At 44.4% G+C, this 27,844-nt stretch overlaps 1 protein-coding gene across 1 annotated transcript in view; it reads right to left on the bottom strand.

The window, feature by feature from the left end:
* Nucleotides 1–5,685: 5,685 nt before the first annotated feature.
* The window catches only part of CCDC13 (coiled-coil domain containing 13), a 32,298-nt gene continuing 10,139 nt past the window's right edge, over nt 5,686–27,844 (bottom strand). The window contains exons 5-16 of the mRNA XM_009275947.2: nt 25,905–25,994; nt 25,513–25,629; nt 24,187–24,291; nt 22,425–22,589; nt 20,732–20,908; nt 18,804–19,010; nt 17,490–17,626; nt 15,072–15,155; nt 14,215–14,343; nt 11,598–11,752; nt 7,450–7,564; nt 5,686–6,925 (exon numbers count right to left, since the gene is read on the bottom strand). Of these exons, the coding sequence (XP_009274222.1) occupies nt 6,766–6,925; nt 7,450–7,564; nt 11,598–11,752; nt 14,215–14,343; nt 15,072–15,155; nt 17,490–17,626; nt 18,804–19,010; nt 20,732–20,908; nt 22,425–22,589; nt 24,187–24,291; nt 25,513–25,629; nt 25,905–25,994 (1,641 nt within the window). The 3' untranslated portion in view covers nt 5,686–6,765. The remainder of the gene's footprint in view (nt 6,926–7,449; nt 7,565–11,597; nt 11,753–14,214; nt 14,344–15,071; nt 15,156–17,489; nt 17,627–18,803; nt 19,011–20,731; nt 20,909–22,424; nt 22,590–24,186; nt 24,292–25,512; nt 25,630–25,904; nt 25,995–27,844) is intronic.

The raw sequence follows: 27,844 nt of genomic DNA on the forward strand, positions 1-27,844 counted from the left end.
ACGCAGGGACCGGTTCCCTCCCAGGGGTGTCTCGGTGCCCCGCTTTGGGCCTTGCAAGAGAGGGAGAGGCATCACTTTGTGCAGGAGGGGAGGCAGCTATCATTGCATGGGGATGGGGAAACTGAGGCACGGAGCCAAAAGGTGCAATTCCTCCCCGGCTCAGGCAGCGTTTAAATCGGCGCGGGGCTCGGAGGTTGCAACATCTCTACAAACCATCTCTACCCCCACCTTCGGGGTCTCCTTCTCAGCTTTCAGCATCTGCAACCAAAACGGGGGATAGGATGGGGCTGGGATGGGTTGTGGTCTCCGTTTTTGCGGGGTATGCAAATACAAGTCAGCCAAGAACAAGTCAACACAGCGTCAGGCTCGTCTCCGTGTCCTGCGCCAAGCTCCTTCTACCAAACCCCTATGAGATTTGGGGAGAGCTCACGCTGGGGCCGACGTCCCCGAGCATCTCCTGGGCTGCCTGTAGGGTCAGGGGAGAGAAACAAGGCAGACGAGCCTGGGTTTTATAAATACCTCCGTGGGTTGTCTGCTTTGGGGTGAGACGAGTCCTGTTCTGGGCTTAGGAGGGAGGATCTCCAGGATCGGCACCCTTCGGGTCAGCCCAGCTTTGCTGTTGCACTGGCCACGAGCAAAAAGGCTTTTTAGCAGCATTTTTAACTTGGTGTGCACAGAGAGAGGCTTTCCATAGAGAGCCTTGGCGATGGCTCCGTGGCCAACACTTTCAGCACCTAACGAGCCACCTTAATTTGCAGCAGCCAGGCAGGATTCGCCTGCCTGCCCCTCGGATCTCCTGGAGCCCCAGCCTTCACCCTGCTGCCGCAGCTTGGTCCCTGCCCAGGGACTTCAGCTCTTCAGACCTTGGCATAATTGACTGGGTGCTTAGAGGCGAAGTAATTAAGAGATCGGTGCAGATAAGCACAGCGACACAATTCATCATGCTCCGTGCGCCTGTGGAGGGCAGGGGTTTATGGCCAGCCACGGCCATGTATCAAGGAGCCTCAGCAGGAGGGAAAATCGCGTCCGTCCCCCCCGCCAGCGGGTGCAGACGGACATCAGCTCGCTGCGGTGGCAGGGTGGTAGAGGAAGGCAACGAGCAAAGGGGCACCGGGGGACCGGCAGGTCCCTGTCACCCTCCCTGGCTCCCAAACCCACTCACCCCCATCCTGCCCCAGGCAGAAACCAAAACCAGCCCCAAAATCCTTCTCTCCAGGCGTCCGCTGCGTTGGAGGCACAAGGGGCCCCATTGTGTGGCCACGGGGCTGGAGATGATGGGGATCTTGCGAGGGCTGCCGGGGGGGGCTCCAGGGAGTGGATCCCTGAGGGCAGGAGGGTCACAGCCCCATCGCGCTGCTCTCCCTGGGCATTGGCATCTGGAGAGTTTCGGGCCGATGATAGATTTTTATTTTCTTTCTTTTTTTTTTTTTTTTAATCCTGAGTAATTTGTGATCTTGCTGGATTGAAAGCGCAACATAGGTGGAGGGCTGTGCGGCGGTTTTTGATGAGGCTCTGGGAACTGTGGTGATAAAAATCATTTAGCTTTAATTTATAGATATTGTTAAAATTAAAAAAACCCAACCCGCTCTTGATTTCTAATATAATAAGATTTATTTTTAATGTGACCAGCGCACCTTCCTCGGCACAGGGGACGCCCCTGTGTTTTATTGCCCCAGTGCTGCTGCTTTATGACGAAGGGCTGTTTATGGCTTCGAGCTGATTTTAATGATGTTTTTTTCAAACATCTGGCGGGTTGCTGGAAGCTGTGGCACACCAGCTGAGGCCAGGCCCCTCTTTAGTGTCCGAGAAAGTGAGTGGGAAGGCGGTGGTGTTCAACGAAAGGCTCTCAGCTCCGTCCCAGCGAGGCACGGCACAAACGGGAGATGTTTGATGGGGACATCAAAGGATGGGGAGCCTTCCTCCTGGCTGTTTGCTCCTGCCTTATGCTGCTGTCTCCCTGCTGCTGGAGCAGCTCTTTATCATAGAACCATACAATCATGGAATAGTTTGGGTTGGAAGGGACCTCTAAAGGTCATCTAGTCCAACCCCCCTGCCGTGGGCAGGGACATCTTCAACTAGAGCAGGTTGCTCAGAGCCCCGTCCAACCTGACCTGGAATGTTTCCAGAGATGGGGCAGCCACCACCTCTCTGGGCAACCTGGGCCAGTGCTTCACCACCCTCAGCGTAAAAAATGTCTTCCTTATATCTAGTCTAAATCTACCCTTCTTTAATTTAAAGCCATTTATGGGGTGAACTGGAAAGACAGAGGGTTATAATAACCCACGTGGGTTGTTTTATACTGCCTTGGGTTGCCCCACCGGGCTCCCTATGCAAATGTATCACTGGGAACATGCCACCCCACCAGGACCTCACCCTGCTAGCGGGACGGCTCATGAGAGGGGAATGTGTGCCCCATCCATCCATCCATCCATCCATCCATCCATCCATCCAAGGTCACCCCCAGGACCCCTCTCAGCACCCCCAGAATGGCTCTGCCTGTCCCCCATGGCACACACCAACCCCATCAAAGGTCCCAGGACCTCCTGGTGCCCTGGGGAAGAAGCCTGAAGAAGGGTCCCACCACCTGGCAGGGACAACCCAGCGTCAGGTCAAAGCTGACTGCCTTCAGCTCCTCTCCTCATGATCCCTTCCCGTTCCTGAGAAAATGCCCCAATTAGGTCAATGACACGGTGGGATGACCCCCCCCCCCCCCTCTCGCTGCCACGCTGCGCCCTGCAGATAACTATTCTTGCTGACAAACGAGCTGCTGTAAAGCCCAGGACTTCACCCCCCCGCCTGCAGATGGGCTTCGGAGCTGTAAGCGGAGACGCGTGGGGATTGAGGTGGCATTTGTTGAGCGAGGCCACCCTGTCCCATGGGAGCAGCCGGCTCGGAACTGGGCTCAGAGGGGAGAGGATGAGGGGAGAAACCCAATACCCCTCTTGGCTCGCTCGTGGCTTAATTTAGAGCATGGGGGCTCTGCTAGAGTGTTTTTTCCATTTAAAGCCGAACCTCATTCCTTTTGCCATGCACGGGGCGAGGGCCCTGCGGCTTGCAGGGCAGTAGCAGCTGCTGGCTGCGGCTGCCGGGGACGCTGGCAAAGCTGTTTCCAGCCTAGTTCCCCTTTGCCACCAGCTTCCTCCCCACTTCACCCACGTGAAGGACTGAAAATCTGTCTCCTCCTCGCTCCTCTGTCCCGCTTTGGAGCCCCGGGGAGAGCGCAAGGCACCCGCAGCCCCGATCTACGGTTCTAAATTGGAGCCGTGACAGTGGGATCGGCTTTGACCTGCTGGCTGATCCTCTGCCACTTGGCCGAGCAGAGCCCAGGGCAGGGAGAGCTCGCCTGTGTCGATACTGCCTATAGTTAACCACGCTAATGCAACTTAATTCATGTTACGGCCAGTTTGGAAAGCTGCACTCTTGCGATGTCCGCTCTTCGCAGGTAGACGCCTTGCAACAGGCCGAAAGGAAAACGATGACAATTCATCAAAGGTCATTTATTCCCAGCGGTTCAGCTGTACTTTTAAAATTGGATGCATCCGTCAGGCACTTTCTGGCTGCTTCGTGGAAGCGCTCTGCCCAGCTCCAGGGTAGGAGACAACCTTTGGCTCGGCCCAAGTGTTTGGAGGACTCGTATTCTTAGCATACGTTGGCTAAAAGCTGGCCAAATCCTAACGCGGAGCGTCCGTAGCCTTAAATACTTGCAGCAAAATCAACCTTACGCTGTTCTTCGCAGTTTAACTGTATCCACCAGCCTGTGCCAGCGATGCCGGGCCTTGTCACCGCTAGCTTGTCACCACCATTAGCTACAATGAGAGACTGAAAAAACTCGGAGCTTATCAAAAAGCGGCCTGTGACATGGCTTTACGCTGGATGAAGGCTGTCCCAGCGAGGAAATGCTGGGTACTCACACCGCTTTTATCTAGCGAAGAAAGGCGTAACGATGACTGGCTGCAAACTGAAGCCAGAGAAACTCGGATAAGAATTGAAGCATGGGATTTTAATGGGCTGGTAATTATCCACAAGGACAAACTTCCAAGGAAAGCAGGGGGTTGGGGAGGTTTCAGATCAAGCTCAGCTACATCCCTGAAAGAAATGTTGTAGCTCAAACAGCACATCAAGCATGCTGGAGAGATTCTGTGCCTGAGGACCAGCGTATGGGTTTTCGCAGGCAGTGAGAAAAATATTTTCACTGTTTTTATTCTGAGTGATGGGTTGGGGGACGTGGGGCTGCTGCAGCCAGCTGAACTAGGGCTGCTGCTTCCAAGATCTGTCAGGGTTTCCTACATTCAGCAACAAAACGACATGCACTGCAAGAAAATCGGTATCATACCTTGAAAACTGGGAATCAGTTGCTGCAAGAGTCTGCAGCAGCAGAGATTTCGAATGCAGATCAACTCTGTGGAAGCGCAGAGGGAATTTATTTCAAAACTAAGGTGAAAATTAAGATCTGGACAATTTGGCTTGTGTTCAGACCTTGCCACTACTCTGTGACAGGAGACAGATTGCACATTTCCATGCGAAACAGTTACTTACAGGTATGGGCTCTCTAGATAAACTATTTTATAGTGTCTTAGTTCCTTCTTTGTCAAGGCATGCTTGTGTGTGTGTGGTGTGTGTGTGTGTTTGTGCAGAAAAAAAGAGAAAATGCTTCTGTGCAACCCCAAACAAGCATATGTTTAAAGAAATGAGTGTTGCAGCACTTGAGAAGAGGTTTGCACCATGTGCTAGCGAGCCATATGTGTTCTGTAACATAGAGCACTCCCAGTTTCTTATCTGCATTTCATGGGTTGATTCACAGCCACCCCAGGAAGAATTTTGCTGGAGAGCGGTATGATCTTCACTGCTTCATCACGGGACGGGAGACAAATGCTGACTGTGTATTAGAAAGGACGGCAGATTGCCTCTCCCATACTTAAGTGAAAATATTATGGGTTCACACTTCTGTGTAAGCGAAATCAGAATCTCCAGCGGCAAGCTACCAGCCTGAATTTAGCAGCCACCGCATAGCAAAATCTCCACACCTCTGCCGCAGCTCAGGCAGCTTTTCAAAGGAATCCGCTCACTACCGCAGGTCCTTAAAATATCTGTCAGAGGTGGGCTGATCAATTTGGTCTGCTCACTCTATCCCATGCTACATAATCATCGAGATGGAGTTGAACAGAAACGAACCGCAGCTCACTTGAATGAGACTCTGTCTCTCGAGCAAGGATTTACGATTCCTCGAGTTGTCGGGAGGAGAGGATTGCGGGTTGCAAGATGCCTTTTCCTCTGATGCTACCAGCAAGGTGAGCAGGAGGAATTTGTCAATGAACCGTTTTGGTCCCGGTTTTTGCGAGAGAGACGCTGACAGCTTTGCTGAGCTATAGGCCAGTGCTGGGGGAGCGGAGCAGGGCTCTTAAGTACAGGGAGGGTTAACTCTCAGGCGCTGAGCTTCTTCTCGACTAGTGGCCTCCTCCATCAGGGACTCCGTGAGCTGTTTGAAGAGAGACATCTCTGAACCTAAGCAGGAAAAAGACAGGGATGACACCACCCTCACCGCATCTGGAGTAACTCCCGCTCTGCTCTCTTTTTCACTCTGCCTTATCGCAGGGCAAGTGGAGTCAGGATGCAATCCCTGTTCCGGGGAAGGGAGCAGCAGCTTGCCTGTCCACAAATCCACTTTGCACTGGTGGTGGCTGGGGTTAAAGTCTGACAAACTTCACAGTCACAAAAGGAGGCTGACAAAGCAACGCAGGAAAAGAAGAGCTTTCAAGACTTTCAACCGAGAAACAAAGCAGCACTATACAAAAATGACTAGCTCTCCATTTGCTTTTAATCCCCAAGGCTAGCTCTCTGCTGGCAGGCTGCATGTTAATGCCTTATTAGCTTGCGCTTGGTATTCTCACCATGCTGCAAGAGAAAAGGACAGAGATGCAAGGGTTTTCAGCATCTCCAAAAGTCCCGTCGCTACCGCAGTGAGGACCTGCCTGTGTTTTGTTAGCATTTCTTCCTAGCGAGAACAAGCCCTGCCTGAGGGATGAATGCAGAGACCCAGGAATAGGGAATTCATAGCCTGGATGGCAAGTTTCGCATGGAATGAGCTGAACGTACGGTGGGTCTGACTGACTGCAGGGGCAATCTGCACAGTCTACCTTTTCAGTGGAAAATCCACCGAGTTTCAGAAAACTGCTTGGCAGCAGAGTTCAATGCAAAGAAACAGGTCGGAATGGTGAGTGGAGCCCCCCCCGCAGAGTTCACTTGCAGATATTCACAGGCCAGGCTAATCCACTCCCTCAGCACTTAAGTACTACAGAAAGCCTGAGACAGACAGGTATCGGTGTGCTGATAAAAACAGAACTCAGTTTGTTCCTGGCACGATTTTGGAAGGGGGCTGGCATAACTTTTGTATAGCAAATTCCTTCATGAGCTGATAAAGGCAGCAGCATATTGAATATCGAGGCCTCTTGAGGAAAATTCTATTGAAACTAGGGAGGTTTTGCCCAAAATCACACTGCAGAATTGCAGCTTCCTAAACTGCACCAACTTATGGCATGTGCAGTCTGAGAGCCAGCTGCTGGCTAACTCGTACAGACAGAATTTGCTGACATGCAAAGCCTTCACCCTTTTTGTATTTCATCTCCATTTCTCATCCTCTTCTGCAAATGCTAAAGAAATGACATGATCCAAGGCTGCAAAACGGCACTGCCACTGCATTTCAATTCATGGGCACGATGCCTGGGCTCTCTCCCTGCTTTGCAGTCCAAAGGACTCTGAATATCTTGCTTAACTCTTCTCTTGTTTCTGCTGCCGAATGGCCTGTACAAAGATATCCTTCACTTGGTCCATTGTGTCTTGATACAGTTTAAAGTCTTCCTCTTTCTTTCTCACAGTAGTCTCCAAAGCGGCCTTCAGAGCTTCGTTCTCATCCAGCTGGATCACAAGCCTATGAGGAAACAAAAGGAAAACTTTCATGTGAGCTGTGGAGCTTCAAAGCAAATTAGAACAGCTCTGGGGAAGAAAACACTGAAACGCATGCTCTCTGGTAATTTTATGACAGGCGTGAGAAAGAGCAGACTTAACACTTGTTCCTTCTCTCTGAGATAGAAAAGAGTATTAGATGACCAAGATACTTTTCAGATCTGTTTTGTTAAAGATTATAATTTTATTTTCATTAGTAAGTTTGCAATCAACGCATAAGGAAAGAAAAAAAAAAAAGGTGTCTTCCTTGCACGTCTTTTGTGTTGCTTAACATTTGCGTTAGCTTAACATTTCTGGGTATCTGTATAATTATTAGGAAATTTGTGTAAGAGTGACATAGACAAGCTCAAACCAGAGGATCTGTGATTTCTACAGAGTTTGCTAGATTTTGTCTTCTGAGGAGCGGGTGCAGGTAATATCACTGCTAAGAGGACAGCAATGAATTTTAGCTCTTGCGAGTAACACAGCGTGGAGGAAGGGAAACCATACCTTGTGCTCAGCTCCTCTATCTGCGATTCCAGAGGCAACTTGGAAAGCTGGGCTGCAGAGAGCTCCTTCCTATCACTCACATTCGAGGTGAGTCTTGAGTGACTTGCAGACTGGCCTGTAGATTTAATCACAAAATGGAGTTTTAGTAAAACAAGCAACCATTTTCTCTTAGTAGCACACAGAGTAAATCTCAGGAAACGGTGAATAAATACTAAGGAATCTGTTAAGTTCTATGCATACCCATGAAGATACTGCAAATATATAGGACAGACTTTTATTTTAGTCTCCTTTCAGCAAAATGAAAACATGATGAGTTTGCATTTCTGGGCTAAATGCAGCAATATGTGTGCCTACCTATTTAGAGAAAAAAAAAAAAGTCCAAAATATTTAAGTGGCCAAAACAATAGGTGATAGAAACAGTTGAAAAGGATTATTTTGATGTTTATCTTGTCATTGTGCTTCACTTAAGATTATGGCAACTCTTGCTTCCTGAATGCCTGTGATAATGCTTGTGCGTGGCACACACCGAAACAGCTTTTGTAAAGCTGTTAAGCACTTTGCTTTATTGTGTTTAACCTATGTTGTGTTTATGCTGAGGATCACTTAAACATGTACTTCAAACTAAGGTTCTAAATCAGGAATGCTTTCCTAAATAAAGGCCTACCCAAAACATGCAGCATTGCTCCTGTCATTTCAGAGGGACACAAAAACTTTTTTCAGGGTTATAGAGAAAATATAATTCACATTTACTACTGGGACTGGAAAAGCAAAAAGCTGTGACCGACCAGTGAGTCCCTACAATGGAAGAAGACTCAGAGAAGACAGGCAAGTATGATGTGCTCAAGAAGCTCAGAAAGGAATGTAGGAAGTGACCACAGCTATCGTAGAAGATGCTGAACTTATCCCAACACCAAGGGGACTGGAGGGTGGTCTTTGCTGTAGATGAACAGCTGAATCAGTTGAGTAAATGTAAATGGCCTTCTCTAAAATAATCAATGGAAAGTACTACCTACCTTGAGCCAGCTAGACCTACATGAGGGAAGTGTATATGTGGTTCGGCCCAACATAGAGTATAAAAATCAAACAGCCAGCAAAATGAACTTTGAGGAGAACAGGTTTGACCTGGCTTCAACCCATGTATTCCTTTCTGGCAACTGGGGACACCCAGCATCGTGACAGTGAACATCGAGGCTGGTAATAGGAATCATATTTGTGTTGTGATTCAACTGTACATTGCAATTGCTATATTGTGCTTGTGTTGTGATTTCACTACATTGCTGTATCACTTTTCCAAATTAGAATCCCACATAACATCAAATATCTTCAAATAAGTAAATTTGGTGTTAAACTACTAAATCCTCCTCGTGTGGAATATCTAAAAGAACCTGGTCAGGGAGTATTGGACTCTGACAAAAACACACGAGAAGAAAAGGCTATATTGTATAACCAAGAAATGCTTTTGATCTTGAGATTGTGTTTTACAGGACTGAGGAAAACCTGCTGTTACTTACCTATTCTCCTTTGGGATTATTCTTTGCTAATTAGAAATTTGGATAAGACAGAAAAAACCCAAAAAGCATGAATAATTTTAAAACACAACTGGGTTGTTTCTAGCTACTCAGCATCATTATCTACTTCCCTTGAATTGAAGAGACTAGAAACATTAGATTAGCAATTAGATCAGCTCTCTCCAATTTTGCACTTTCAGAAAGAAAAGAAAATATTATGTTAATTAGCGGGTTCTCTAGTCTCTATTTTATATTCAAGCTTTTCATTCCTTCTTATTTCCTCAACTATCTGGCATGAAAGCATTTAGATAACCTACATGCTCTGCTGAAGAGGTATATTACAGACTTGTAGACTCGTTTCTTGTACAAACTCCAGAGAGTTTTGGCACATCACAAGGGGCTGAGCTGTCTTCACAGAAGGGTGGTGAAATAGATTGTTACCTACTCATCTTACGGACTTAGGGAGGATTTCTTCTTATTAGTCTTACTGCCAATCCTTTCCTACGTTTGCTTTTAGTCCTTAAGCAGACAAGACTAATTAACTAAGTACTTAGTAAGAAGGAACCTGTCACACTGGTAAGAACACCCTGCTTCCTCCGGCTATGAAATGCCAATCTCCCGGAGGTGAGTTACCAAACCATTACTACAGCACAACAACTTGACCAAAATGGCTCAGGACCTGGAGAGTTTATCACTGTATCTCTCTTTGAGGTTGCAAGGGAAATCTAAGGGGAGCACATGTATGATAACAGAACAACACATCAACACTTTACACTACCAGGTTGTAGAAAAGTCTAAGTGCTCAAAAATTCAGTTAAACTATCCTCTAGAAGACAGCACCAAAATGCTCCCATACTATTTAAGGCATGGAGTCAGTAAAAAGTGTACCATTGAGAGCTGTATTCCCACAACTCTCACCTGGCTACTACCTGTCCCTACACACACCCCGATTTCTTCCTCTGGGCACCTGCAGAACGGTACTGAAGGCTCCAAGACCTCTCACCTCCAAACCCCCCTGGGAATCACAAAGGGCATCCCACGATACCACTCCTGTAAGGCCCAGCACTGCTCTCTTATCAGGATGAATGTCCTATATCCTAAAGGCCAAAAGCTGCAGCACTTTGTTTCTGAGCACTAGGTTGCTATTAGGATCTAACTTTTTCTGCTGTCAGGCTCTCGGTTAATACAGGTAAGACAGCTCTGAAAATCAGTGCTCGCAGAAAAACACGAGTCAGTGTTGGCTGGAGCCCTTTCTAAGGACACAACAGTTCTGCTCTAAGGAAAGGATCCATATTTTACAGAGCGGTTTGAAGCAATCATTCAGTCCCCATTCAGGATAAAGACTCCTCTGAATCCTGTTCCCGTATACCTAATTCTCTCTATATGCTGGATGGGTGAATGGCAGTGCTTCCCTTGAGGTCCTGAACACCGTGTAGATGTTACACTGGAGACCCTAGCTCTCCTGTATGAATCAAGATCATAGCGAACAACGACGTGATTTCTTGCATCACGGTCCTGCTCCAGAGAGAACTTATTGTCAAACATGCATATGACCAAGAGCACTACGACGGGAGATGCAAAGAAACGCAATGCATTTACAGTAGTGTTTCTTACCTCGGTCTGACCCACGCCTAAGGAGAAACAAGACACCAGTGCAGGTGGAAAAGGAGGTGACTGCTTATACAGGTCATAGTGCTCAGTACAGGTCAGTTCTAAGGTGATGCGGTAGCGTTAGTACACACCGTAGTGCTGGATGGAGTCACGATGGAAAGCCACGCCATGCATCTGCTGAGCCGCAGGGCAGTCCCACCACGGCCCAAGATCATGTGTTTCAGTGTGGGGCAGGCCAAGAGCTTGTACAAGGTCTCTGATGAGGCTTGTGACCTCTAATCACCGTAATTCAGGCTGACGGCATCCTAGTATTTGCCAAATTGAAATTCCTATTCCTACTGTTCATATCCTGGCATTTAAAGTCTTTTTACTTTATGAAAATACATATAAAAAGGGAAACCACTGGAAAAGTTTCCTTAAGAATATGTGCCATTTTATTGGTTTAGATGCTTTACAGAATCAGGGTCCTTAAGCAATAAAAGGATCTGATCAGGGAAATAAAAATTTAACATCCGCCATGAATTCTTCTCCTTTAACTATGCTAGTGAGGCTTTCATATTTATAGCAGGAGATTATCATGTTCATGGGATAATAAATTACACCAGATCTAATTACTTCATCACCAGCAATAGTTTTTCATAGACACTGACAGGCCTTAAATTGGGATGCGTCCTTTAATTCTGCTCTTAACCTTCAGATGAATCTCTCAGGCAGAAGTGCAAAGGGAACACAGCAGTGGGCATGGTGGCAACACACAGCAGTGTCAAGTTTTTACTGTAGACTGTCATCCCATGAAAACAACATATTGCAAAAGTCCTGGTCCCACTTAAATCTGTGGCAAAATCCTCTTGAATTAAGCGGGGCCAGGATTTCACCTTCCGTATCGGTCCACTGGTCTGAGTAGGTCCAAATCTCCGTGTGTAAGGTCAAGCACTTGTGTAGGTTTGATAGATAAGAGTCCAAATGTTGTTGCTATTAACCACAGAGGTGGGACGGGGGACATAGTTGTAGATAAGTGCTCCACCTCACCTGTTTTGCTCCTCAGGGGAGGTTTCTGTGTACTTGTGTTCCTCCCCGGATCCATCTGCAGTTTTTCAAGCTGCTGTTCCAAAATGACACATCGACGCCGCTCTTCCTGAAGCCTCTTCTCAGCTTCCAGGACTTTATCGCTGCCTTCCTCCACCCTGATAGGCAAAAAAAGGTAGTTCAGCTTATGTATATCATGACTATTAAGGATCAGTCAGTCTTGATACGGAATCCTGCTTCATGCTGCATAGCTCCCAACAGAAGGAAAAGGAGAATCTTCCATGCATCCAAAGGCAGAAATCCTAGTGCAATTGTTCCAGATGACATCCTCAAAATTTGCAAAACAGAATTAACTAATGCGTACAGTTGGAAATAATGGGTTCATTAATGGAGGTTGCCTGGATCCCTTAACGCTGGCTACTTGTGTGAATTTACCACTCAGATAGGCAGGCAAGCTGCAGATTGCTGAGGAGAGATCTTTTATTACAAGAATAATAAAATGCATTTTTTTAAAACACACTGGGAAAATTTGGAAGGAAAATTGTTTATAAAAACACTGCCTAGCATTTAGCTGTTTTGCGTCAGTTATCTGCAAGTAAGAAAAGAAACTTGATGTTACTTTTAATAAACTTGGCCATTAGACAGCGAGTGGAAAAGAAAGTGACGGTTCACTCTGCAGTACAGAACGGAAGAGCAAACTGCCTCTCTATTCACCCCGCACAACATCTTAGAAATTTAACTACAAAAATCTGATGTGCGCCCACAGATGCAGTCAGTGATGCATCTCGGGTGGGGCAGCGCCCGATACCAAATGATTTAAAGGAGTTTAAAGCTAGAGAGAAACCTGAATTGACTCACTGTATTGTATAGTGCAGAATAAAAGAATGTCCATCTTGACCCCACGGGTGACAGCTGATTACTCCCTGAATCAAGAGACTTGATTAGTCTTATTTCCCTCCTAGCTGGCATAACTAAAAAAATATTACAACTATAATAAAATTATATCACTGTCTTAAAAATCTAGCTACAGGCGAGACTCTGACCTCCTGTGGCAGTGAATTACCAGGCTGGTGACATGCTATGAGAAATTATATTTATCTCAGTGGTTCTGAATTCACTAAATTTTCATTCGACCAGGTGTTCCCCTAGCATCCACGTTAGACAAACAGCGGAGGAAAAATGACAAGACTAGTTGGTTTTTATTAAATCTTCTGCCAATATGAATAACTTAAACTAAAATGTTCCTCTAGCTCTTCCCCTTCCCCCAGCAGGGCCCAATCCTACAAACCGTTTACAACGGACTGTCTTCTGACAGTATATTCTGTTCCGCAGTAAGTGATTGTGAAACACAGCCCTAAATTCTGGCAGCTGCTGTAGCAAAATCCTGCTCATGTAACCATTCCCAGCGCTCTTCTCTTGACTTAAGCATTATATGTGTTACTTGAGCTTTGCTGACCCACGCTCCAACAGGGGAAGGGAAGAGGAGGAATACCCGATTTTTTTACATATATTCATGTTGAAATATGACTGGATGCTATATTATCCTGAGGTCTTCCAAGAGTTATTGCACAGAATCTCACAGAATTTACTTTACCTGCAGGAGCTCTTGATAAATGTGTGGTAACTGTGGAGCTGCTGAATCATCAGTCTATGGTACATTTTACAAGCAACTGTGCATTTCATTGACTCCGTGTTCTTCATTATCCCATATTTGTGATGGCCCCATTTCAGCTATCACTCACACCTCCATATCCTTATCTAATTGCACAGCTCTATTAAAGTCACTGGGCTTACAAACACAAATAAGATTCTCCCAGCGTGTATTTCCAGGAGTTAGCCCTTAAAAGCACCTTTACCACAGTTAGAAAAAAATGTATTTTTCTGACTGCGATTAATTGTACGGGACAAAAGTTAGACAAGTGAGAAATGATAACTATTGTAAAATAAAGCAAGCAAGCAAGCAGGCAGTGTGTATTGTATTCAAAAGCACACAGACAAAAGTATATCTTCCTACAAGCTGGAACACAGATTTAGGAATCAAACAATATACATCCTGTAACTGGGAAAAAAAGCAGCAGCTGACAGGTGTCCAAAGAGAAAAGACTTTGCTTTCCCTGCCCTCCTAAAACATAGTTGGCTTTTAACATCATCTTAAATTGAAATTAATAATAGAAAAAAAAAAAAAAAATCGCCGCTATGCGATTTAAACCAGAAGAAATTAATTTAGAAGAGGACACAGTGAAACTTAAAAGAATGTGAAAAGCTTTTGGAACAGAAGTCAGATTATAACTATAATTACAGTATTTACTACTGATGAATAATATTGCTGCCTAAATAACACGACGCATATATAAATACATGAATTGTAGTTTTATCTAGGTGCAACAAGCTTGAAGATGACTCCATTTTTTCTGCCCTTTGTTCCAAAAGAATAATAAAAAAAAAGAATCATCAACTAGGCAGGGAAATGGAGCAGAAAAAATTTAAAAGCCCCTATTTAAGGAAAGGATCACACTGGCAGCGTACGGTGTACTGTACTGCATGCTATAGACTCTCACACGTCTCAAGCACTCCTTAATTGCAGCATCCCACAAAGGATACTGGCAGAATCAGCCGCTACCTTTTCTGCAGCACAGTGACCAGTTCCAGGAGCCTGTCTCTTTCCACTTCAGCAGCCTGGCAGAGAGCCTTGTGCTCTGTGATTTGTGTCTGCAGCACTTTCAAATCCAGGCTGTCAGTGCCAGCAAGCCTAAAAGCAGCAGAAGCGTAGAGAGTCTGTTTCCCATTTCACAAATGAAAGAAATGAAACAAAGACAGGATTTGAAAAACATATCAAAATACACTTGTCTGAAGACTAAGCCAGAATGCAGAGCCAGGCTCACTACCTCCCCCCAGCATCAATCTCTATACTGCAATAAATGGAATAGAAATGTGTGGAAATAAAGCCACCGTCAGTTTCATGAGAAAGGTCTTTTCCTTCACAAGGATGCTCTCCCTTCTCATCACCCCCAAAAAAAACCTTCCACCTCTGATCAGTTCACTGTCACTGACTCTCCTCCCATTGCTACGGCCAAAGTAGCAAAGAAGCCTATACGTGGATTCTCCAAAGTGCTAAGCTATTAAATGGCATGCTATGGATTTTCTCCCACTGAAAGGCTTCAGGCAACATTAGTACAATGGCAGTTCTCGTGTCTAATATGTGATGAAAGGAAGGGGCAGTTTTCCCATGCATCCCATTGTTATGTACTTCATTACTTCTCCGACCTCTCTGCACAGGAGTATTCAGGAATATCTCCTTTAGAGCAAAAAGCAGGAGAAATCTTGGTGATTGGGGGTGAAAAGGATAAAATGGGATTTATGGGGTATATAAAGAAGCTGTTCGTTACAGAAACAAGGCAGACAAGGATAAGGCTTGCCAGCAGCTTGCGGAGCGTGGCAGGAAACATCCCTTGTTTATGATGAAGTTTATATACATACCTTCCAGGTGTGATGTTATTACTGAGAAGGGAAGGCTTAGTAGCTGCAGACTCTACAAGCGTATGGCCCATCTTGGACACTGTCCTGAGAGGAAGAAAGCTTCGTTAAGCACTGAGCTCTACAGAGGGCAGTCCTCCAAGAACTCCGGTCATTTTCCAATGTCTGTGTTTATTGCTGCCTTGTAGGGAAGAGACTCCCAGAGCCTTCTAAGTGGGTATCACACAGGCTCTGCACACACAATAGCTCAGCTTGCTCCCCGGCTCCAAAACACGCTGCAAAAACACCTTGTGTCTCCGTTATGCAAAAACTATAGCTCAGTTGTTTGATCTCTGTGCTTCTGGGGATACTTTGCTGGCACTCCAGACCAGCACTGTGGAGCTCCATGTCACAGAGTAGCCACACAGCAACTCGTGAGCAGGAATAGCTCTCGACCCTGCTTGGCTCAAGCTGAGCACGCAGCCACATAAGCAGCCACTGCTTCTCTGTTTCCTCGCAGACACTGCCTTGGACCCTTGCACAGAGCACTCTCATCTTACACCTTCACCCACTAGGGTGAAAGACAAGCACAGGTTACTGCGCTTGTTTGATGGTCTTGGCATGTTGCATGCTTTCCTAACCAAATGAACCCCTGTTCTACAACAAGGTGCACAACTTTTAATTCCAAATGCCTTTTAAAAATATACTTTATATAGTTTTCTGAACCCTTCTACTTTGTGGAGACCCTCAGGAAGATCTGTCAGGCTTACTGTTGTAAGAGGAGGAGTCAACTGATAACACTAGAGTATCACTTCCAGTCTGGATGAGTTTTATGCATAATGATATATGTGCTTGGGACATAAAATTCTAGTGTGTGTTTGTTTTCCGAACTTGAGCTCAGCTGCCTAAAGCAAGTCCCTGTAGACTTAGCCCATGTTTCCTTGTCTTCAGGCTGCAGCTAACAGAGGATAAAACCTTAATGCTGTGGAACAGGCAGAGCTGCCTTCTAGGCTAGGAGTGGTTAATCCTAAAATCAAGTTAAGGTTGATAATGACAGAAGTGGCCCAGTCTACCAATGCAGAATTTGACTTCGACATCTCCAAGGGGCTTTCGTTCCTATTTATAGCATTTTTCATTTCATCTTTCCTGATAGGAAGAGATGATTCACTAAAGTAAAACGGAATAGAGAGTTCATCAACATATTAAAGTTAATGGAATGAGTGAGCTCTGCTGACCAAGTTATTAACTGCTCCTGTAGTTTTCAGACTCATCCATCGCCCACCTGACATGTCAGCTATTTTCATGACGGAGCTATGTTAGCCACATATACAAGCAATAATTTATGCATTGCACTTAGTGGCTTCTACAAAGCCATTACCCAACCTCGCCTTCCTGCTTGCCTTCCTGCTTACCATCAGCATGCATATGAAGTAAAAAAGTGGATAAAATATAGATTTGCTCCATGAGAGCACAACTTCTGCAGAATTAGAGGTGGGAGAATAAAGTCAGTCAGAAGGGTATAACAATGGAGATGCAGAAGCTTTCAAATCAAGGATGTTTTAACCCTAACTTGAAAACACTGAGAAGAACTTTTCTTAAATGTTGTAGTAATGCCCTACTTAGACTCAGGGATACATCTGACAATTTTAAAGCCAAATTCAGCATCTAAAGTAATGTGGTAGGCAAGTTAAAATTACACAGAAGAAATCAGTTGCAACTTTAACTTGATGAAAAATTTCCTCCTTCCTCAGAAGACCAGTCTCAAATCCTCATTGTCACTTAGATCATGAACTCTTTAGCAACAAAACCAGCATTTTAACAGGAAAGGATATAACTTGCTTTGGTATTGTGTTCCCTTTACACAGTCAGAGTGACCCAGAGTCACAATGGTGTAAATAAAAATCAGATTTACTGCTGTATTAAGATTAGTGTAACTTACATCGTCCTCAGTGAGGCTTTAAAAAGCGTGTTTGTTAAGAACAAATGATGTGGTGTGTTTTCAACATTTCTGCAAGTAAATCCTCTCAAAGCGTATTTATTGATTTAAATAATGCGCCAGTGATTTAGTGCTTACCTAAAATGGCATTTTATATTAATTCGCCACCCTGCTTTCAGAAGTCTGCTCATTAGAAGCCCCGTTTCTCATAAGAGAGAAGAATCACAGGCACTTAAGCTAACCACATAAACATTATCTGAGCTGGAGAAAGAGAATTAGCTGCGCTACCATCATGCCAAATGTAGTAATGTCTGCAAGTCTGTATATCTTTCTCTGTTCCAGGACGAAAGTCCAAGAGATAATGTGATTAGAGATTCCCATATACTGTAAACAGGCTGCCACAGCTGTTGGCACATACCACTTGTGGTTTGATACAATTGTCTGGGAAAACCATGCTTTTGAATAACTCACAACAATTTTAAACATTGACATTAGGGTCTTCTTACCGAGCAGATCCAGTCCTTCCAACCTGATTGCTGCCTGATGCCAGAGGCTTAAGCAGAGTAAAACCTGGATTTTCTGAGTGCTCAGAAGGTGGTGTATCAGCAGCTCCTGAACCGTCCCCTTGATGGGCAGATTTCTTCTGTTAATGTTGGAGCAGGTTATAAAACCAATTACACAGTTCAAAGGAAAATAGCTGCTTCAATGCCTAATCAGCAGCTTATGACTGTTGCTACAAGCATGCCAGAACTTTTGATTTACAGGACCTCCTCAGAAACTTTTCTTTAGTTTCTCTCCATTGCAGGATGGAAACAAAGCAAAAGTTAGTAAAAAGCGCAGTTTCTTATGAAATCATAGGGTGCACACAGCGTTGCTAGAGATCCGACAGCGCAGCACCATCACTACCAGTGCCAGCATGGTTAATTTGTGTCCCTAACCCAAGTTTTATCTTGGGTTCAATACTCTAGCCCCCATTACTGAGGTATCTGACAGATTCATAATCTCACCATAATCTCAAAATATGAGGGTTTTGTATCAATGGGAATTGGATGTCTAAATACTCTAACAAAACCTGACTGTAAGATACCAGACCACACAAGAAGCCTTTGGCAGGTTAGTGGACTGCCTCTCAATTCCCATGCCTGTGCTCTGGCAATAGTACCACTTCGCTTATGTTAGTTTGCAACACTAGACCATAAAAGTTGAAAACATTTTTAACATACTAGTCACAAGTGGCCAGCCTTCCCAATTCTTTCATCTGTACAATGAAATTTCCATATGCCTGAGACCCATCAGGCTCGTATCAATAGCTTGGAGATCTGAGGGAGAGGAATTTTCTGAAGTGATTTACAGTGGGAGATGAGAATAACTTACTAGGGGTCCCATCACTCCATGAGGGGATGTAGCTGGGTACCATGGCAGCCTGCTGATGTTGGCCTCACCTATGTTTGCTTGCTTGCTTGCTTCCTTCAGCAGCCAAGGATGCTGAATACTGAGAAGTCCCTATTGCAGCCCAACCCTTGCTGTCAGTCATGTGGCACAGTCTTGGCACGAAGCCACATGTGGATGTGATTGCTATTTCTATGTTTTCTGTTGCTTAAACAGCTTGAAGAAAAGTTACACACAAACAGGAAAGAAACTTAAGAGTCACAAGAGAGAATTCCTGCTTTATCCTTCCATCAGGAAAGTCTGTCAGTAGGACAGGTATTAGTGTCTCGAGCTAGCAACCATCTCAGATAACAAGGGAGAAGGAAGTGGAAGAGCAGATCTAAAATGATTACAAAGTGTGCTCCTCTAGTTAATTTCTTCTGACTGCCTACCTGAAGTGTGAGTCGCTCAATCTCCTCTTCCAGCTCTTTAACCTTTGCTTCTCGTTCAGCCACCATCTGTCTGAGCTGCTCTATAAGGCAGTTTTGTTTCTGAACCTCACTGTTCAAGTGCTGCCCTAGCATCTGCTGGGACTCCTTGTTCTTCTCATCCTGCTGGCTCAGGTGCTTTAAGATCTCCTGCATTTGCTTCTGCTGGCTCTGATAAAATAAAAACAACGAGGGAGATACTAACTTTTGTACACAATGATTATTAAGACTCCCTGGGTGTTTTACACCCTCCAAGACATATACCCATTTAGGAATGCTAGGGCAAGGCACTGCCTTGCCAAACCCATTCCCTGGTGTAAGCCCACTGGTGTCACTAGTGCTACTCCAAGAATTTGGTCCGTTACGTTTTAAGCGTGAGACCACCTTGTCTTGTTCTCAGCATCTACCCCTTGAAAAGACTGCCCAGCACATCTACTTGCAATGCCCAGACACATGCGGCTGGGTAAGGACAGTCTGTCCCCACCGGCCCCTGCTGGTCACATCAAGACTTTAGTGACTGGATGGTGCAAGTAGAAAAGACCTGAGCAACTGAGAGATTCAGTTTGCTGGCAGCTTTGCTACTCAGTGTAGCGGAAAAGAGACCAAGAAAGGCAGGCCTTTCACAAAGAAGATGACTTTTTCATAAATTGGATAAAAGTAAAGATTTCAATGTGTTTTTTGTGAAATTAGAACATGATCAGATCGTGTGACAGTGACACTAAAAGATGAGGGTAGTATGAGATGACAGCTACGAGACTAGGCTGTTTTACCAGCGGGTTTTGGAGTTTTTCTCACACTGACAAATCTAATACTTGTCGGACAGCTTGCTCTGCAAACTGCAAAAAAGGTGTTTCTTTGATGTAAGGGATAAAACTGGACAGCTTGCTCTGTCGGGCCAACAAACTGCAAGCAAGGTGTTTCTTTGATGTAAGGGATAAAACAAGTTAACCATTCCTTCCCAAGTACACTCACGTCTTTCTGTAATAATTTTAGTGAGAATGCTCAGACCTAGCAAAAGTGACAACTGTTATTTGGCTCCTCTGTAATCTGCCTAATCTGCTGGTCAGTACTCATATTCCCCACGGCTGCCTGGTGTGCAGAAAGGTGAATGCCAGCTTAGTCATAAGCATGTCTTAGCTAAAACCTGCGTGCAGAAGCAAGGAAATGTAAGTGATTTGGAACTTGTGAGGAGCTGGATCAGGAAACACAGAACTAACCCTACTAAGAAGTGGCATATTTTCTAATAATTTTTTTTTTTATTATTGTAATTGGGGAAGACTATTTATAACCAAGGCAGGACAAAAGGATCCTGCAGGACCATGACAGCAGCCATTTATTTCAGCATAACTGCATCTTGAGTCTCTGCTAATACTCTTGGTTTTGAAGGGGCCAAATCCTCTCAGCTCCAGCTACTGCAAGTGAGTGTGCACATGGCTTAGTACTCATGGTTCAGCTTGTGTGTTTTGGGCTGTGTAACACAACAGATTAAAGTGCAAGATTGCAGGCATTCTAAGAAAAAAAATCTACCAATGGAGCTGAAAGCAGAATAGAGAATACAGTCCAGCTTCATGGGTCAGGAATGAAGCCCTTCTACCTACTAGACAATCCTATTTCTACCCTTCTGCAAAACGTTCCTTCCAATACTCGCAGCTTAGAGCCACTTGACTGCAACGCCTGGTGCTGTCTTGCAGCCTTTTCATGATCTGATCCAACATGCAGAAGGGCTTTAGCTGACTAGGAAGCCTCCGGCTGTCACAGTTTGATTCATCAGGCTCCTGTATACCCTAAGGTTGTCTGTGTCACCGTGTCATTAAATTACATCATGTTTCATCACATATAGAAAGAAGGCTGATGTGCAGGAGCTGGGACCAACAGTAATAGTCAGACTGTACCAGTAAGGCGTCTATGAGCTCATCGTCGTGTTTTCCTTTCTCCAGCAAGGTTACGATCTGTCCCTTCAGGGTTTTCACTTCGCTGCACAGTACTTTGTTCCTGGCTTTTGATGCATCAAGTTTTTTTTTCACTTCCTCATGACTTTTTTGGAGAGCATCATGTTCCCCAGTGAGTTTCTGCAGTGATGCAAACACATCATAGGAAATGACAGTTATAGCCTATCACCAAGCCCCAGGTGCTTTGGTGAGCTAAAGGAATCACACATCGCCTGGTAGAATCTAAAAAATGGAACTGGCATATCACATCATCCCTAAATAAGTAGAAATTATAAATGCTACTACTCACTGCCTGCTTGCCAGCATCAAAAAAGGTCTATCTGCTCAGGAATACAAGTGGACTAGGTTGATTCAGTATGTGCCAGGAAGCAAATGATAATTTTGTGTTAAAACCTAATTCTGTATGCTCCTTTTTTCATTTGCCTCACCATTCTCTACGGGGAAACTCCCTTCCTTCCAGATACAGGGTGGTGATGCCACACTATCTACTAGAAGCTGTCCTCGGCATACACTGCCTCCTGCACCATGCCTTTACCTAGATGAAACTGTCCAGGAAGCACGCTAGCAGTTAAGTAGTAATGGACAAGTACAGGGGAAGTTATCGTGAATGGAGCCTGAAACACAAAGGCAGAAGTGGAACCATGCAGATTACAGTTATTGAGGAATGCCTTCCCTGTGCTGTGTGCCTGTACCTGTAAATCTTCTCTTTCGTTCTCACGGCCAAGAGTGAAAGGTGTGTATCACCCCATTGCTCATCCTGTTGCACGGTTAAATTGTGGTGGGAAAAGCAGAGCTAACCAAGCTCTGGGATGGTGCCAGATGGCCTTTACAGAAGCAAATATAGGAAAGGAGCACAGGGAGATGTGCTTTGCTAACCTGAATACGTGTAGCTGACCTGCACTACCCATGTTTCTTGTGGACACAGGCCTATGTATCCTTTCCACCTCAGGGTTTACTACATGTGCCACTAGCTATAGCCTCTCTCAACCCCTAAACGCTGGATGCCTGTTTATTTTTGTAGCAACTACATGTGATAGAGGGAGGGTAAGACCCATTTTAGGAATGCCCCTTAGAGGATGTCTGGTATAATTCTTAACTTTATTCTGTTCAAATGTAGAAGCCCATAGCCATACAGATATATGAGGTGTGAGGGGGATGCTTGTATTTAACCATGCATGAAGAATGCACATCTGGCCAAAGGGTGAGGAGGATGCTACAGAGCTTGGATGCAGCTGTAGCAGGGCTTCTTTCTACATATGCCTTCAATATAAAGCCAGCACCAGCTGCAATTGCAACCCAGGGCCTCTCTCCCTCTTTCTAACATCACATATCAAGCACAGCTGTCAGGTGGCCACATTTCAGGCCAAGTAGATGCATCCGACACATGAATCATAAAGCAGAGGGGAAGACCAAATCTTGTACTGCAGAGGTATGCCTGGCCATGCAAGAGTGCAATACAGACAAGAAGCGTGGAAGCCTTTTGCTCAGTCTGTGAAGTGTGGCAGAACTTCCTCCAGCAGATCACGTGGGTTTCTGAAGTGGTCTCTGGGTACAGTGTAACATACACCCCGAAGGTAAGGCAAGTTATTACACACTATATACCCAAATAGGACTCTGTCAGCTCACAGGTTTTTACCTCCAAAGTTTCTTTCTTTTCTTTTTCCAAGCTGCGAATCTTCAGCAAGTTCTTCTCTTGGGCTGACAATTTCCTTGGATCCATAAGGGCCAGCAGTTCCTCATCAATCTCACTCAGTGATGTTCTGGTCTTGTTTTGACCCAACTGATTCTCCAGCTCTCGAACCTAGAGGACAACAATGACAACTCATCTAGAGCCTTTACCAGGAGTACAGTGGTCCAGCATCAAAGATCACATAACCTAAGGGAACTCAGAGCGTAGCATTGTATTACTTACTTCTTGACATTATCATGGTTAACTAACACAGAGCAGTGTCTGTTCTTTCAAATTTAAATTTGCTAGCTGCTAACAAATATGCAGATGTCTAGGGCATCTGTGCAGGGAGGAGATATGACACAAGACCTACAAGAGACTCAAGACACATGGGAGATCTGTACCTTATTGGAGCCACGTGTGGAGGCCAGGCAGACACTCCAAAGCATCTTGAATGCCACTAAAGACACGTGTAGGCAACAGAATAATACTTTAGATCTCCTCTAAAAGGCCAGACACCCACTCAGCTATATACACTTAAGCATCTCGGTCTTTAGCAGAATCACCATCCAGGATGTCCACAAAGTAAACACCTAAGGCACAGTTCACTAGCCTGAACGTAGGTACCTAGGACTGTTTGAGATGCCCTGGGATACTGGAGACACATATGACGCAGGATCTGCAAGACATCCATACTCCTCTGGAGAGATGACCAGAGGTCAGAGGGACACCCTATGGCTGGCACTAGACACCTACGTGTGGTCAAGTGAACTCAGCCCCCGCATCTCAGCTATTCACTATAGACTTCTTTTATAGTCAGTAGAAGGAAATGGGCACTGCTACAGCACAGTTCCTCTGCCCTGTTCTGGAGGTGTCTTCTAAGATAAGATGCACCTACCTCACTTTTGATCCAGTGACTGTATTTACAAGATCCCCACTGACTACAGAAGGGGCCCAAGGAGACTGGCTCAGAAAAGAAATCTCTACATTACAGTAGAGTACAGTACGTACAGTCTTCAGATGAATCCCAGCCAGGGGGTCTAACGGAAGGAAAATGTAATTTGCTCAAGGGAAACTAGAGGTTAACAATTTCAGTCAATCAGAGTGCAAAAATCACAGTTTGTTGGCATATAACTATACAGCAGAAAAACAGGAAAAACAGGAAAAATATGCATCAAATTGCCTGAGAGCAGTTTTATTTAAGATGCAGACAAAACTGCCTCCCTGTCTCAAGCTGACATTTCAGTTAGACTGTGCCCTTCAAAAGATTCAAGAGTTAAAGATCATAGAATCATAGAATTGTTTAGGTTGGAAAAGACCTTTAAGGTCATCAAGTCCAACTTGTACCCTAACACTGCCAAGTCCACCACTAAACCATGTCCCTAAGCACCTCATCTACATGTCGTTTAAACACCTCCAGGGATGGTGAAAGTTTTCCTCACATCCAATCTAAACCTCCCCTGGCGCGCAACCTGACCATTTCCTCTTGTCCTATTGCTATTTACTTGGGAGAAGAGACCGACCCCCACCTCGCTACAACCTCCTGTCAGGTAGTTGTAGAGAGCGATGAGGTCTCCCCGGAGCGTCCTTTTCTCCAGGCTAAACAACCACAGTTCCCTCAGCCACTCCTTGTAAGACTTGTTCTCACCTTAAACTGAGGTAATATCTATACTTAGAAAGAGCATCCCAACACCCAGCTTACATGGCACCATGCAGGGTCTTAACTCACCTTGCTTTGGAGAACAAGAATTTGCTGGGCTCGTCCACGCCAGCTGCCAGAATTGGTCAAGAGACTTTGAACATTCACATCTTCACCAACTTCATTTGCTAAAAGCTATGAAAAAGGGATTAACATCAACAATAAGGTTAGGCTTAAATACATGTGTTGGGGAGAGGGGAGGAAAAGCCGCTCTCTCTAGCGGTAAACACAAAACACTCTATCTATACACAGCAGCCTTTATCACCTGTATCATATATCCTGTATTCCATGTGATGCAAGCTCTTTCAGATCATTATTGCAATACAGAGTGTTGGTGCTTAGGAGGGGTTTGGCTAACATGAATTATTTCACTTTGTGAGGGGGGTAATTCAGTATTTTGATGTTTGACTAATATTCTTTGATTTTTTAAAAATGTGAATCTGTTTTTTGCTGCCGGCCTTGAGAGTGTGAAATTGTACTATCTAGCTGTGTAGCTGGGTGTCAAATTGTGCTACTTTTGTAAAAAGAGGATTTAAAATTCATCACCAAGGTTTACTAAGCATTACTAACAGTTTTTAAAATATGCAATTATTTTTGATATAATGAATACTTAACCAGAACTAAACAGGAACAGCGTAAAGAAATTGTCTTAATACACACCTTTGCAATCAGGAATTGAGCCAATCTCTCTTGCACAATTCCAACTCAGCCACATTAATGAGAGCTACAGTTAGTATGAAGAGCATTTAAATTATTTATAAAAAGGTCAGCAGAGTTCTATTTTTAGGACCATATTCTCTACTCTGATCTGCATTGCAGGTCTCTTATGCAAAGTAATGAAACCAAAGGAAATAGAGCACATAGTAACACATTAAAATCCATCATGAATCAAAGAGGAAAAGGTTACTCCGGATGTCACTCCAACAAACTGTTTAAACATGTGCTTTAGTTCAAGCATGGCCTTTAACCTCATTGACTTCCATGGGACTGAAGCCTACATTAAAAGTAAATACATAATTAAATGTTTTGGAAAGGAGGAATGGGCCTGAACGTATGCTTCAAGTCAATCACAAACCTATTTTGCTGAACTGGGACTTTCAAACCTTAAAGAATCTGTACCCATCATAGCAATAGAAATAACGGATACAGTCATCCAGCTATGGTGGCAGAGCATGAAATCTGTGTGTCCACGTGCATATCTTTCCAATTCAGCCACTACACCTGTGTCTTTTCTTATCGCTGGAATACTTCACGGAGGCTAATCAAAGCTCAAAAGAAAAGAAGCCTCCTTCTGATTTCACAAGAATATACCTCTTGCACAGGATCCCAGCCACAGACTGCATCCTGCAACGGTACCTTTTGGGTCATCTTCAGTTCCTGTTTTGCAGACTGGAGTTGGTTACGATACTCCATCACTTTAAAGTTGGCTGTGGTTAATTTTTCTTGCAACGCTTTCACCTCTGGACTTTCAGCCTTTGAAGAGAAGAATATACTCGGTAAGAACACAATCCTCAGGTTAAAACTGAAGTGATTAAGATCCACAGATCCATCAGGATCACAGAATCTTGTTTTCCCAGACCCATGCAAATGCCTTCCCTAATTTTTGGGGTCATAGAGAAGGTACAAACAGAGCAATTTGGTCACAAAACTAGTGACAGGGATACATCCTTGTCATAAGGAAAGGACTGCACAGTAGGAGAGAACTAAGTATCAGCTTCTGATTTCCTCTCTTCAATTATAATTCGTACCAAGTTTCCTTCTATCGTCTTCAGAGTTGATTGCTTGATTCCTGCATCACCACCACCAAGAGAATGTATTTTTTCTACGGCTGTCTGTAGCTGGAAAAAAATGCAGTTATTATAGAATGAATACAGTGAAGAGCATACCTCTATGAAATATTAATTAGCAAAAAAGTACAACGTGGATGTTTATTTACTCTAGAAAAAAAATTACTTCATTTTCCCTTGTTTTTTAAACACAATCAGTGAGAAAACATATAATTTTTTCCTGAAAAGCTTCCCAAAGAAGCATGGGTTATTTTACTGTGGAATAACTTCAGTGAAAATGTCTCTGACTTGCTGAGATGGGATCAGTTATCAAGTATGGAGACTTCTGGGGGATTTTATCACCATAGGTTCATAAAATAAGTGTTTACATACATAAATGCAAATCCAGTACAGTACAGATCAAGATGTTGTCTCTAGATTCTGGATGCCAGTTTACCCACTTTTCAAGAGTATCACAGGATATTTCATAAAAAGCACATAGTCCTACTCACCAGAGGAATTTGAAAAGAGAAATGACTACCTAATGCCCTGTAGCTGAGATTTAGTAATGGTGTTAAGGCTCTTTTTCTTTAGCTGGTAGCTCTAAGGTAGCATTTCTCAACTCGTGAAGAATATGTCTCCTTTTGCTTGCCACAGCAAAGGCAGGCAGACATATAGCCCCTCCTGCTCTGAATCATGTCCTATGCTGAGGTTGCAAAGACTTCTTACTGGACACTGAATTTAGAGCTGGAAAGGCCAGGAAGTGTTGCTTTAAAGGGCTGAGACTTCATTCTTTGAGGTGGGTGGAAAATCTTGATAATTTGCCTGAATAAAAGACAGCTCTAAGGAATGGCTTCTTCATTAAAGTGATATCCAGAGAAACATGGAGTGTAACTCATAGCCGGCTCTAATGTCAACCCTTCTCTGCAAGTAAATCAATGGTTAGGCCACCCGTTCTATCCAGTTCATAAACTCTTTTAGTCAATGGACTGAGAATGAGAAATTTCAGCTAGTGTTGGCAGCTGCTAGGTCAGATTCTAAGGAAATTTTCTGCAAACATCCGTTTGCAGTCTTTGTTTACACATACCACCCTTTGCTAAGTGATTGCTCAATGGCCACACCTTCCATTTTGTTTGTGGGAACATAGTCATGTTAAAACACTTATGACTTACATATTTTTCAGTTTTCATACAAGCAAAGAGATAACAATTATGTAAAATAAGAGTGTTTTCCACTGGTGAAAGTATATATTGTGATGCATTTGTAAGGTACCATCACCACAATTCATTTTGAAGAGCTTAAGGCATCTGGAAGTAGGCATAGGCGATGAGATTCAACTCACAAATTAACACATTCCTTGTTTTCAGTGTGGGTGTCTCTATAAAGAACGGAGTCTAGTCAATACAATCACGCAAGCCTAGCCTTCAGATCAGTTTACAGTAGACACCTACATTACATCAAGTGGATGCACTGACTGTGGATTCAGCTTTGTTGCCCACCCACAGCTGTCTGGTCCCATTTGAGGCATCCAAGGGTATCCAGCAGGCCTTCAGCTGCTGCACCAGGACTACGAGTCCTGTCACGTCTAACAGCCCTGCAGGGATGTCTGAGAGGTCAAGTGGCATCTCAGATTGTACTTTTACGCTTATGTGTGGGCAACTAAATTGCACTTTAGTTGTCTTGGTTCTTTCTACAATCAATGGAAAAAGGTGAGTTCATCTAGACAGTGATCCAGCTTAGCTTAAGAGTTACTAAAGAGATGTGAATCACTGCAGGTTCCTATCTATGACAGCTCTTCTCTTTCATCACTCAACATTTTTCATAGATCATAGGATCATACAATCATTAAGGTTGGAAAAGACCTCTAAGATCATCGAGTCCAACTGTCGACCCAACACCACCATGCCCACTAAACCATGTCC

Source organism: Aptenodytes forsteri, unplaced genomic scaffold (assembly GCF_000699145.1).
Source record: "Aptenodytes forsteri isolate BGI_AS27 unplaced genomic scaffold, ASM69914v1 Scaffold80, whole genome shotgun sequence".
In the NCBI taxonomy this organism is placed as follows: domain Eukaryota; kingdom Metazoa; phylum Chordata; class Aves; order Sphenisciformes; family Spheniscidae; genus Aptenodytes; species Aptenodytes forsteri.